This window comes from Ischnura elegans, chromosome 11 (genome assembly GCF_921293095.1).
Source record: "Ischnura elegans chromosome 11, ioIscEleg1.1, whole genome shotgun sequence".
In the NCBI taxonomy this organism is placed as follows: domain Eukaryota; kingdom Metazoa; phylum Arthropoda; class Insecta; order Odonata; family Coenagrionidae; genus Ischnura; species Ischnura elegans.
This window is the reverse complement of record NC_060256.1, coordinates 35,535,319-35,549,478: the sequence shown is the minus strand read 5'-3', so window position 1 is coordinate 35,549,478 and position 14,160 is coordinate 35,535,319. Positions and strand designations below refer to the sequence as shown.

General features: G+C 38.6%; 1 protein-coding gene across 2 annotated transcripts in view; it reads right to left on the bottom strand.

The window, feature by feature from the left end:
- Window positions 1–14,160, bottom strand: part of LOC124167709 (facilitated trehalose transporter Tret1-like) — a 56,305-nt gene that overhangs the window by 2,070 nt on the left and 40,075 nt on the right. For both annotated transcript variants that reach the window (XM_046545711.1, XM_046545712.1), the window contains exons 3-4: window positions 1,146–1,281; window positions 149–566 (exon numbers count right to left, since the gene is read on the bottom strand). In XM_046545711.1, the coding sequence (XP_046401667.1) occupies window positions 149–566; window positions 1,146–1,281 (554 nt within the window). The remainder of the gene's footprint in view (window positions 1–148; window positions 567–1,145; window positions 1,282–14,160) is intronic.

The window sequence follows — 14,160 nt, the reverse complement described above, 5'->3', positions numbered from 1 at the left end:
CTATTTGTATTATGATTAAATATCATGCCATTCGACCTACCAAAGTTAATATCCAATAGATAGAAATAGTGCCTTATATAATCGATATATATTCGATCTAGTAATCACTCGATTGGTCAATTAATAGTATTTGTTCCTCAGTCCTCACCTTGATGCGAGCCACAGTGGAGACTCTGGTGAGAGGAAGGTGAGTAAGGCGGCAAGTGCGGGCACGATCGCAGCGACGCCTGCGGCTGTTCGCCAAGGTAGCGTGGCCCCTATAAGATGCGACGCAGCCACACCGATTGACACCGCTAACGATACTGAGGCGAGGAGAAAGCCGCGGTTGGCAGGCGACGAAGTCTCTCCGATGTAGACCATGCCGGGGGCCCCGAGGAGTCCCACGCCGAGGCCCGTGAGGGCCCGGCCGAGGCACAGGGCGAGGACGTTGGGCGCGGCAGCCTCAAGCACCCAGCCGAGGATGAACGGAATGCAGAGTAGGATGATGGTCAGACGCCGGCCGATGCGCTCCATCAACAAACCGCCGAGGAGACAGCCCGGCGCCATTGGCAAAGCCGCCGTGCTAGCTGGAAATGGGCGGGAAAAAAAGATATGATAAGAATGCGATGCATAAGGGAACACACTACCGCAGCAAAAAGTGTACTGTTCGTAAAATAATAGCGGCGTTTGCTCATTTATTATTGTATGAAAACTATGCAACACTATGATTATCATACTAAAATAATTCATAGGGTATACTGACGCACTTTATATCGATATCGACTATCGATAACGTCATGCAAATATCAATAAATAAATCGCGGTTTATTTTTAAGCATTTTAAATTGTCTAGTTTTTAAGCAACCTATGAAGAAATGCATTCTGTTTTGCCTGACAAGGAGCTACATTTCTAACTATTAAGTGACTACTTCAATTATGAGATAGAGATTGCATGAACATATGCTTAACTTTATTTTATTTAAATCTCGACACAAAATGAAAAATGACTCATCAATACTGCATAAATTCATTCCAATATCATATGATTGCATACCTAGCTCTAAAATGGATAAAATGTCACCACCTCATTTAAGGTTGCCTTGATCTACACTATTGTCATAGTTCAGCGTGTGAAATTGGAAATGGCAGAAGCTGGTGACACTCACCAATCCAAGATCCTTCTTCGATGGTGATGGTGAAGTTTGACTCTGGGTGCGATAGCTGCGGCAGGAGAACGGCTGAGAACCCGGAGGTCATGCCGGAACTGACCGTAGCGATAACAGTGCCGGAGGCAGCTAACACCTAGAAAACAAGAGACAATCGGGCGTCAGGTTATGTGTCATAGGGCAATAAAGGCATATGAGTAAAAACACACGGGACCATAGATGTTTGGATCCAAAATCATATCCAGGAAAGTATCAATTTTTGGTCTAAGTACTTCAGTTTGTGATACGAATGTATAATATACAAATGTATAGGTTGAATTCTAATTTTACAGGAATATGACAAGTATCCTGAAGAAACTATAGAAGCACTAATTCAAATTTTAACTCTATCCAACAGGTAGAACGAGAAAAGTACCCATATATTTAACCATGTTATCTTTGAATAGAAATATTCATTCATTTTCCATATTTTTATCATTAACGCAATCTAATTAAAATATAGCTTATTTGTCGAGGAAAATCCATCACTCTACACACAGCAAAAGTTTTGGATGAAAATAATATTTGTATACAAAATACAATTCTCGCCTATACGGTATCGCATGCTATTGAAAAATATTAATATCTGGTTCGCTTGTCTGTAATTTGGTTGTATTATGTGTATACCAAATAGAATGGCCATAAAATGATGATCAAAGCATGAACATATAAAAATGTCCTCAAAAGAGAAAAAAAAATCAATATATTTCAATCCTCTGTTACGGTATGAGTTAGCATTCTTTTTTAATTTTAGGCTTGCAAAGTGGAATGTTGTTTTGCGAAGCTGAGTAAGCATAAAAGGTTGTAACCGCATGTCCGCAAAAGACTAGAATTGCGCAAGGTGAGCAAGTGTATGTGACCTTGGGAACAGTGAACGCACAATCTCATCTCTGTCGATATTATCGCAATTCACGCACGCCAATAATCCTCGTCTGTAACGATGAGTCTGCAGAAAGAAAGATTCAGCAGGATACTCTGTAACTCGTAACTTGTACCGGCGGATACTTTCTTGTGATAAGACTGTTTAAAGGTAGCAATACGAAAAAAGGTAGCTTGTATATGACTGGCTAGACATGTTATATCCCCTATCACCATTCATATCTCTCCTATAAAACTCTATCTATTTGTACTTCCTTCCATTTCTGTTTATCTCCGCTTTTTTGCCAAAAAATGTTTGCCATCGCAGCATCTTTATTACTGACTTTAGATTAATATACCTGTTAAATATATCGGGACTAGCCATGGTGATAACTTTACGGAGTCACACGGAATGCTTAAATTGTGCGAAATTTCCAATGTGAAAAAAATCATTCGCCTTTACCGCCTCTGTAGAATTTTCGCACGACTATTGTATCATTTAGAATTGATGGAATAGAAGGCTGCAAAATTGAGACAAAATAATAATACGGATATATTTCAACTTAAACCTGATTTATTGTGTTTATAAATTTTCTGGATGTTTGAAGTGTGAGGCAGGTATATTCTGAGTCAAAAGACTGCTCTAACAATAGCATACGAAATAGTATCTTCCTCACGTCATCGTCGCATAACTCCGTCTTAATTGGAAAAACAATGAGCGATTGAGCAATACTATATAATAATCTCAAGCTGTTTCCGCTGATTTATTTTCAAATACACTTACATTTCCCGTTTTACCGCAATTGCAAGGACTCTTGCCTCGGAAGCACACGAAGGGTTCGCAAGGCCTTTTACTGAACAGCACGTGAGTCGAATATTTCCGGAGAGCACAGCTGCGAAGGAAACCTGTACGCGGATATTTTTCCCGAAACGAACAGCGAGAGGGCAGCTGTGGGCGAGGAACCGGAGCACTAAGTAGCACCCGGAGGTAGTACCTATTCAATGAGATATTACGTCATAGCATTGAAGTCTCCGCAGACGTTTCTTCCGTGATTGTTGGTAAACCTGACATGTTCCCCACATAGGTCTAAGTCACCTCAAGGCTGAGCGCCAGGTCCATCCTGGGGGTTATTTTCTATTTCCGAATAAAAATGACCGCAGTCTGAGATCTGTTGGATCTACAAATGAATCGTTCAACGAGTCATTATTTGTTCGAGGCAAAAACGATCACAATGACCGAAATGAATCGTTTCGGAGGAGATGAGCCGTTTAAGTAAACCTTAACTTTGAAAGCTTCCAAGAAATACCCAAGGCACGGAAATATAAAACCAAAACTTTCTTTCCATTAATTTCTTTTCGTTTCTTCTTCAATTTCATACTGGTGTATAAAGGTTTAAATTTTACACTAACAAAACTTTTATTTTACAAATATTTTCTACTTAAGTATATTTGTCCGCCATTTGAATTTATCTAATGTAGACTTGTTGAGTGCCCTTATCGACTGCATAAAAATGGAAAAGATATCTTTCTTCTGAACAGAACACTTCAAAATAAAATCATAATCCTTCATTAAATCGTCGCGAATACAACAGATTTTATTTTTTTCGCTCACTTTTGGACCGTTTCGAAATTTCAAAACCGCACACAAGAAAAAAACGGGTCTATATTTAGAAAATATTGGCAGAATGTTTTTTCTCTGATTAGATTAACGCGAACCGAAGTGAAAAATACGTATTTTCAGCCCAGAGTTCCTCACTCCAAGCTCTTGCGAGTGAAGCGAAAACCGGATTTTTCTTAATCAGCCATAATGCAGTAGGAGGGAGGTAATGTCGTCTGGAAAAACCCTTTTCAGTCGAGGCGATAGACCACGCCTAACGCTACTGGTCTCCTCAGTAAACTCGGATGGGAATCTCTGTCGGACCGTAGATTGAAAAATAGACTAAACCTTTTAGATAAATTCAAGAGCAGTGTCTTTTCTGACGAAGTTAACCATATCTTACGGACTCCAACATACTACGGAAGATCAGATCATATAAATAAAATAAGAGAGATAGATTGTAGAACAGACAGATTCCAAATGTCATTTTTTCCACGATCAATAAGAGATTATAGCGGCAGCAATAGAACTCGTAAATAGATTGCATGACTTATAGTGTAGTCTATTAACCTATGTAAAAATTAACGCATGTTTCTTAATTCAATTATTATTTCTAACAGCATATAGTAGTATAGTTTGTTAGCATACGGGACGTTTTTTGGACGATGTGGTGTGCATGTGCGAGTCCAAATGCATGCTGCATGCTGGTGATTGATCACCCCCAGCCAAACACCCTAGAGGAGGCTCGCAGGGTATTATGTAAATGTAGATATATTGCAGGTAGTCGGTACAAAGGGAAACATTTCGAGGGGTTGGGGGAGCTGAAGCCAATTATCTCACCCGGCTGCATAACCGAGTGAACAACCAAGTAATTCGCCACTAAACCACTAGATTTTTCTCCAGTTTGATGAAATATTTCCTGGTACGATATTTAACCCAATGTCGCTACTAAGCAACATCAAAAATATATAAATCATCAGCTCTATTAAGGAAAGATTAAAAATGAATGTTCTTTTGCGCAGTGAAGTTTGATGGCGAATTATGTAGCTGCCACAATAATTATGATTGATATACAAAATTTCTCATTTTTAAAATGAAAATTCTTGAAACGTAATTTCCCCCAGAAGCAACTCCCGGTTAGGAAGGGTTAAGATGTTGTTCATACAAATAATCTATGCATATCGTTAAGATTTTAGCCCTGTTATCTCCATTCATCTAAATCGACAGACCACCTTCAAGCCGCCTCAATAGGTGTGTGGCGGGGGGTGTTAGGACACCAGCCTTTTACACATAAAAAGGAAATGCTCTAACCAAATTACGCCTAGCCTCTTCGAGTTGGTGAAATCTCTGGTCGTTCATAAGACCCCCATCCTCTATCTTCCACTCCTACTCCTTTGATTTCACCCCCAACTGCCCCCGCGACGACCATTCTAACCCCCACCCCTCACCCCACGCCCCCACTATCTGCCCGGAACAACCAAGTGACCCTGAGAGCAGCACACGGTCGTCAGGCAACGGAGCAGATCTCAAGAGGCGAGGGAAGGCGTCGAGACAGCAAGCAAACTGAACCCTTCACCCACCGTTCGTTTTCCATTCCATTTCCGTGCCAATCAGAATCAGAATGGCGACGCCTACACACCAAAGCATAAATCAACCTCCGCATTATGGAGAGTGAAATTCTTGAATGGCAGATTGGAATCGGAGATTAAACAAAAAAGAAAAAATGAATGATTTCAACCTTGGAGATTGTTGCGTGGAGAGAGAAAGGCTCAAACGAGATCGATAGAGTCGCTTAGCAACGGAGCACGTGGTATGGAATACGATGTCAGAAACAAGTGAAATACGCTGTAATTTTTTGGCGGCTAAAAGTACCGGTAAGACGCTAGAAAGTTTATCAAGCAAGATTTTGTGTATAAAAAGTACTGGTCCACAAAAGATTCAAAACGTAAGCAAATACTTAATACCAAACACGGTTGATGTGGGAAAAGTTACTATTCAAAACATTAGATTATTTAATTTGAGAAGGAAATTGTCTTGGATTCAAATTTGCCATGGTTCAGTGAGTAACTCATCAAAATGGAGTTGCACTTGATACGGCGACATAAAATATTAAGTACTTCCAAGTTGTGATAATTACTTGAGTAACTTCCGCAATGCCAAATGAGGTAATTTGTCGAAATTAATTTGTTATTGCCAACAATTCTTGGCTTAAGACATAAGTCTAGGCATGTCAAGTTGAAGTGAGTCATTAAAAAAACTTGTTTAATAAAAATCACGATATAAAAGGTGTGGTTTCAATAGAATGAGACGTCGAAAGAGAAGGAAAATCCACCACGTGAGAATGAAACTTGAAATTATAAGATCGGGATGGATTGCATGAAGGAATGACAAATTGAGATGCAACAGAAAATAGCACGATCTCCGCTCAACGTTTAAGATAAGCGAGACAACTTGCAGGAATGAATAATCTTGTTTCTATTCTTGGGACTCTTTCCCGCTTCCATACAATACCACCCAGTTTCAAAAGCAATTAGTGCTCCGTCCTCGGCCTTAAACTCTGGTCACCTCAGAGATTGTTCTCGATTGCCTTAAGGCATTTCGGATTTCCCACGCCAGAAAGGTTTCCATGGTCGGCGATCCATTCTCAGTACGCCTAGATGGATCGAAGCAGATTTACAATTAGTCTGATACGTGAAGGCTGAGCTGATATACCGATATCCAGGAAGTACTCAAGGGCTCAATTTAGTCCCTAAAAATTTCTAAACTTCAGAATCTGGTCTGTTGCCGACCTTTGGAATGCCTTAGTTCATTCATGACTTAATTACTGTCAAATTTTTTCCCAGGATTGCTAACTTTTAATTATGTGGGATGAATTTGTGCGTAGTTTATTCATTGCGTGTTCTTTGTAGCAGAACACATGGCTGCATCATGTACATATCCGAGTCTAAAAACCACTCTAGGGAAGAAAATATCTGATAAATCTCAGAGTCTCCGAGTCCAGAGTAATTCGTAGAAACTCGTTTAACATCTGTGTGACTCTTTTTATTCACCACTGAGAGTTCACGACGCCTTGGCACGGTGAAATAAGAGGCCTTATTTCTTTCGTGAGAATTAATGTACGTGAAAACGTGTCGTGTCGTTTGATTTGAGTTACCATTTCATAATCCAACAACTGCCTATCGCCTTTTTAGCGACTCATGATCACGATCATTCTTTCTCTCGGTAAAGGAGATGCCAATTTGCGGCTTTAATTAATATTCTTGAAGCTTATTTTTCGCTCATCGACGAGATAAGTAAGTGTATACTTCATTCATCGTTTTACGACGGCCATTTTCACCCATTCTAAGACAAGAAGTCACGTCTCATTGAGTCCCCGCGCATAATGGCCACTTGGCGCGTATGGATACCTTGTGAGCACTAGGCGTGATCGCTATAAAACGTGCCAAGACACTAACAAATGAGCATCAATGAGCGTGAATCCTATTAAGTGATTTCCAAATGGATTATCTTAGGCCATCACCTCTTCACAGTCAACAAAAAAATCGTTTTAAGAGAGAAACGTGTAAATACATGCATTTTTTCACGAGTGCAGAGGCTTACGGTTGGTAATCTGAAATACTACTATTGATTATAATATAGAAGCCTCCAGTAAATTATGTTTTAATACAATAAAGAACTACCCAAAAGGTAATTGATATGATCCCCTCAGCAGTCAAGGAAAAATTATGCTTGTAAAAACGTAAATGTAAATTATACGGAAACCCCATAACTCCTAGGAATGTTTTTCAATAGGGATATATATTATTTTTTCCTTACCTTTCGTCCTTTACTAAATATCCTTTGGGAATTTCTAATCAAAAACATGAAAAAACGCTGTCATTGGATATATTGATAAAAACTTAATTTCGTCGCCACAAAAAAAGAAAGAAGTAGCAAGGAGAAATGAGAAAAAAGATGATATGAGAATTAGGTGAAGTTGATGGACAAGCCAAGTTGGGATAGAAGAAATGGCAGTCATTTGTAACCAAGTCTTTTTTCCCATCTGTATAGAAATTTTGAAGCGATGGCTTCAATATCGCTGTTACCTTGGAATTTATTGGTGAGATGGTACAATTTGCATGTGTGTATAAGAATGCATTACGCAATCAATGCAGCAACGTGAGTAGGTATTGTGTGTTTTCCATTTAGGAAAGATGCCAGCACGTTCTAGCCCGCCAGTATCGAATGGCTATGAGACTATGTTTCCCAACAATTATTGTCTCACTCCACGATGACATATTTAGAGTTCTGTGAAAACTTAGCGAGAATTCTGCATTAAACCTTCTGCTGAAATTGAGTAAATCGTTATGAATATTTTACTGAGTCAGTTTAATCCAAGCATGTACTTACCAACACTTAACTGTGTCAAATATAAAAATTTCATTTCCAAAAACTACCTAGGTTTTTTTATACTAATTGGAGAGATTGGAAAATGAGGAAAACTCTCGGCTCTAAGAACTGCGACAATTTTAAAAGACGGCGCAGGACTTACTGTTAATCAAGTAATGCGAGGCGAAGGAATACCAGTTAAGTGGGAGTGAAAGGGACTTTATGTAGGGATTTTATGAATAAATATGTGGTATAGATTACTCTTTCACCGTAATTAGATTTGCGATAGTTATTATATTTACTATAAGACACACTGGTCAGACAATTTGGAGAGAAGTGAGTAACATATATATTATATACCTAATATCGTCAGCCATTAGCTATACTAAATTTACTAAAAAGGTCGCATAGCTTAGGGCAACAGAAAGAGCTACGAAGTGGGATAAAATAACTTAAATATCATGTAAGTTACGAAAATTAACATATTTTTCTCAAAATCTTGTTGAAATTGACGGCACAGAGTCAATAACTGAGGCCTGCCATCAGCACTATGGAATTATATTAAGAATTTATTATCACATGCTTTAGCGAAAATTCAGCGATCTATATAGTCCTATTGAAATATATAAGAAATTTCATTAAGCAGTGAATATGTTAAATTTTATCGCCAATGGTTATGATTTGCTTGAAATACTTATCTAAAATCAAATAACATGCGAATGAATGACTCTTCTACTTTCCTAGTTTGAGTTTCGTCATCTCGCTACGTGCTCGCATTCGCGAGGTTGAAAGCGACGTGTTTAAGAAGCCAAAATTGAAGAGAAACGGTCAATTTGAAAGGAGTGTTTTGGCCATTTCTCTGCCATCGCTTCGTTGCCGTAATCTCGCTTGGAAACTCGTTTACCCGCCATCCAGTGGAAGAAGCAAGCGCTCGAGGTGGACAGACACGTCCGCGTAGACATCGCCTTCCAAGTGACTGACGAAAGCGAAAAGACTAACGAACGCGCTCTTAGAATGCCAACGGTGTCCGCTCACCTTCCCGACGATGACCAACGTGCCAACACCACCCATGCCTTTGAAACACTCCTAGCTGATGCTCCACCTTTAGGCAATACAAATCCAATACATCTAAAAGATACCAATGACGAAAAACGCAGTGTAGCCACTCTTCACATGCAATATAACCTACAAAATAGTTGTGTATCCCGTCTCAATAAAAATTAAAATCAATTGTATGAAAAGAAAGTATAAAAAAATACATAGAATTGTCTTTGATCGTTACTGTAAATCTGAGAATCATGCCATTTTTAAAGTGGCACTCTACCAAGTTGAAGAGGAAGGAAGATCATTAACTCCATAACCATTATTTGACTACTCTCCACCATACAGTGTTCGCTAAAAGTGTCTCATGGATTGTAAAATTTAGCTAAAATAATTACTTACTATTTTTCATCCTGGGGAGTAGCGTGTTTTGATTTTGCTTAGGCTAATTGTAGCACATTTTGTGATATTAGTCAGGGCATGATGGACAAACAAATTTCACATTATGTCATAGCAATCCTGTGAATGTTTCAGTATTTGGCAAAAACACCCGATACACACATAGAGATTTTAATCCTGAGTATCTTTCCAGAGAATTAAGAGACTGTTCTTATCATAAATCATTTACTCCTAAAAATTACTATTTATTTATTCATAATTAAAACCATTTACTCCTATCTGATGAAAGCCGATTGCATGGACAATAGTATGGAAATTGATTTATATCGGCGGACAAAAGTCACAAGGAATCGATAGCAGAATGAGATAGTTGAACAACTTATTTTAAAATGCATATTCTGCCTGAATAATTCAAATGCATCGATTCCTCCTTTCTTTTTCTTGACCCCAATTATATAATGTTGATTAACATTTCAGTTCATAGAACTAAGAATGACATACAAAATTGTTTGCCAACGTTCACCATAGAAGAGGACAGAGTTTCAAGATACGTGTCAACAAAAACAGCTGATTATTATTTGGTACGTGTTTTCATTTAATCAACACATTTATGGAATCACAGTTATGGATTTAAGAATCGGAAATGGATTGCCTGGGCACATAATTACATTGTGAGTAGCCTCATTGACTGCTCGGGTTCCAGAGCTTCCCTGTACGGTTCCTTAAGCAAACCAACTCGACACGTCACACTTAGAGGAGGCGGGGAAGAAAGGGGAGGGAGACCAAAGTGTTCCCCCCTCCTCCAACTTCCCTCTTTTGCCTTTCGTTTCCAATTTGAGAGCACAATCTAATCGGTTTTCCGACTGGCAGTGGAGGGGAAGGGGGCAACAGTCGTTGCCTTATCTCGCATCGGCACCATCGTTTCGCAATAATGCAAAATAGAACGGTTGAGTCGAGGCGACGATGCACTCGTGCGGATTCAAAGAGCAGAATATATTGCATCGCAGCCAGGGCTTGCTAATAAAAATATTCACAATCAGCATATACAGAAATATTAAGAGTAAAATGCAACCGAAAGTTGTATATCTGAACTATATGTTAATTAGCGTCTCGTAGTATAAGTTTAAAGATGATATACAAAATTGTTTGCCGGCGTAATTTTTTTAATTTATATACTACGATTGAATTCTTTTTACCGTTTATTTAATTATCGTAAAAGAAAACATTTCAATAATCTTTCATGCCTTCATTTATCAATTTAATTTCATCATATTCATTCATAGCCCAGAAGAAGGTTTAAAAGATAAATCGAAACTTTGGCAAGCAATTTTGCACGTCATTATAAGATCTAGTGGCGTAACTAGGAATATGCTTATGGGGGGTTGGAAGGGCCTGGGGGGCGACCCTTCCCCTAGGCTACGGAGGATCCAGGAAAAGTTTTGAAAACTGACTAATCTCGATGACTCAAATGCCTTACTGTCATGATATTAATAAATGATCCTTAACTTTAAGCAAATGCAGTTGCTATATGTCGAAACAAGACAATAGTTTTAAATATTTATTTTATTCCTCTGAGGCTTTGGGTCTATCCCCTCATTCCCCCATAGTTACGACACTGTTTAGATCTATACACTGAAAAGTTATTCAACATTAAATAATGGAGGTCAAGAAAAATAAAAGAATGAATCGATTCATTTGAATTATATAAATGGAGAAGGTTGACCAGAGTCAGGCATAGCGACAAGGAATAAATGGCCAAATTTCGAAAAAGCTGAAGATAAAATACCGCCCAGCTAGAAAATTTCAATTGGAAGATAAATTTTGATTTGTAAGAAGGAAGTAAGTGACTGAATTGTTTGAAGCATGCCATTACAGAACGCCTTTTGAATGTGAAATTGACCCAAGAGTGCACCATTTATCGTGAAATCAGAGAGGGTATCAAACCTACAGAAGTGGAATTTATCATCAGGTTAACTTAATTATTTCCGTCCGGCGTTATTCATTTAACGTAAAGCCTTCTGTATGAGCACTGTGACCTTCGCCGACCTGCCGAAGCAGTCGAAAGGACTTGAATTCCACGTAGAGAGTTTCTAAACATGCAGAGTGAAAGCTAATATCTGGCTTTAGGGGCCATGCGGCATTCACGTCACCGTTGTGACGTCAATTCCGTGACATCATGAGACTGGTTTGTCGCGGGAGGCGGTGGGGCAAGTATATAGGAGAATGCGCAGAGAAAGCGCGGAGAAAAGTGGTCCAGCGACTAACGTCATCCACATCTGGAATCCCGTACATACTGTTTCGTTCGTTCTTGATCGCCATGGCAACCGGCTTCCAGCTTCGAAAAACTTGTTCCAAGCGCTGACGTCACATTTCACATTTTTTACTCCACTTTTCTCTCAATTTTCGACCACAGAATACGTCACGCTTGATCTCTGTGCGCACGAACAACAAATAGTTGAAATAAACACGTTCTCGGATAGTCTCGCCTACATAAAGGTGGCTTCACACGATCATTTTTTCGAGTTATCAATTGCTCGCGTCAAATCTAGCGTGGTGCTCCTGACATACCTGCATGAATTTCAAAAGACTGGCTAATGGCTAGGAATAAACATTCACACACTGCAAGTTCGAGTATTTTGATCATGCTTACACCAGTGGGGTTGCCAGGAATTTCGTTCGGGATGGAGGGTCCAAAACCAGGGGGTAAAATTTTTTTAAAAACAGGGTACTAAGAATAGGGTTTTAAACTAATTTTAACACATTTTATAACCGAACAAAATCTTCATTTTTCAAATAAATCATTTGTAAAATCGTGATTTTTAAATATTTTCTTCTCTTATGAAGCAAAAAAATAGTGTTTTTATTTTCCGGGGGGGGGGGGGGTCCGAGCTCCCTGTAACTCCCTCGCTACGCCACTGGTATACACTATATTTATGTGTTGTAAGGTCAAAAAATTTGTCCCAAAATTAAAACTTTTTCATTAGGTTTTAGAGAAGAAAGTAAATATTTTCGGGCTCCGGATTCTAGTAGAGTAGATCACTTAGAAATGTATTATTCACGCGGGTTTTGGCTGCATTACTACATGGCGAAGCATTACTTCGGCCTGAGTTCTTCAATAGAGCTCGGAAAGAATTCTGTTATTTTTCGTTCAAATGCCAAGTCCTTGCTGATCATTACAGATTCTCGACGGTTCTCATATTTTTTACCAGTGTCTTTCTAAAACTCATTCCTTATCGTCGAAGGAAATTCCATCACAAAAAAATGATTAGATGCTTTCTTATCGAGATTTCAGCATCATTTTGGAAACAAGCGTGTTCCATGACCTTATTTAATCATCAGATAATAGTTATAAATATTTTAATGGTCACTTAATTGTTGTAATTTATACTGAGGGGCTAAAGAAATTAAAAACATTATTTTGGAATACTTCGTTCTCCAAATCGGTTCCATCAGAGGAACGTTTACCTTCCTTCCATGCTGACTTTTCGGTTATTGCCGTGAGAAATGTTAAGCGGGCTTTGACGATGGCCGCGTTTGATAACAGATTGGCCTCGGTTAAGAAACACGGCGTAAAATGTCCCAAAAATGAGTGCCGCTAAGTGGAATCGTCTCCAGAGAAGTATAATTTCCCAAGAGAAAAATGAAATGTGACATTGGAATATCATAGCAATGAAACTACAGAATAAATTATCTTAAAAAAATTCGCTGACATCTTTCAAAAGGATTTTCTCCAAAACTTTAGGCAATTAGCGTTTAAAGGACATCCCATTGTGCTGTGTTTTATTTTCACAGTGCTTAGTGAAAGCGACCTTCGAAGACGTCGATGAACGCTGAGAAAAAGCAATGGCGACGCGACGATTTCAAAGACCTCTGCATTATCATTATTGAGAGATATCACTACAATAATTTAATATATTGTTAATACCAAAGCAGTTAAAAACGGGTCAAATCTAATGTAAAATAATATAGCTATTAATCAGCTGTGATCTTTCAATGAGTTGATAAAAATTGAAGTGTGAGATAAATCGAATAAGGACTTAAATTTTTTATTGTAGAGTCTTGAAAAGGCTATAAATAAGAAACTGCTTTAGAAAGGAATTATTATCCAAGATATTTTTTCAACAAGTGAGCGACTCTTCTTTCATGCAATATGTTCAATACTCACTGAGCTTTTCAACACCTTGCTAGGAAAAAAAGGCAAGAAACTGCATGGTGAATGGCTTTCATTTTTCATAGTTCATGACATCATTAAACTAAGTGCCTACTGAGTTGCGTACATGATCTAATTTAGACTCCCGCTGATGCATGGAGTGAAAGTCAGTTAAACCTAAATATCCAGCTACGGTTTAATTGAATCATACTACTATTTTACTGTCATTGTGCACGGATGAACAACGAGGTAAATATTACTATTTCTAACCTCCGTATCGCAGTGAATCCATTAGTAATGAGACTAATAGAATAAGTATAGCCTAAAAAAAGAAGCAATGGTACTTTCCATGATTTTTATATTTCCTTTTCTAGAGCCCACTTTCCTCCCAAATGTGAACTCATTTGAACTTAGTAAGATAAAGCCACCATGTAAATCATTATTCACTTCACCGTGGTGAGATAAACAGATGGATTCTACCGCGCCACTAAAATGAGGTCACACTCCTATTCTATTCCTTCCCAGTGACAGCTTAATTCTCGTAGCTACCAACCTCCTCTTTC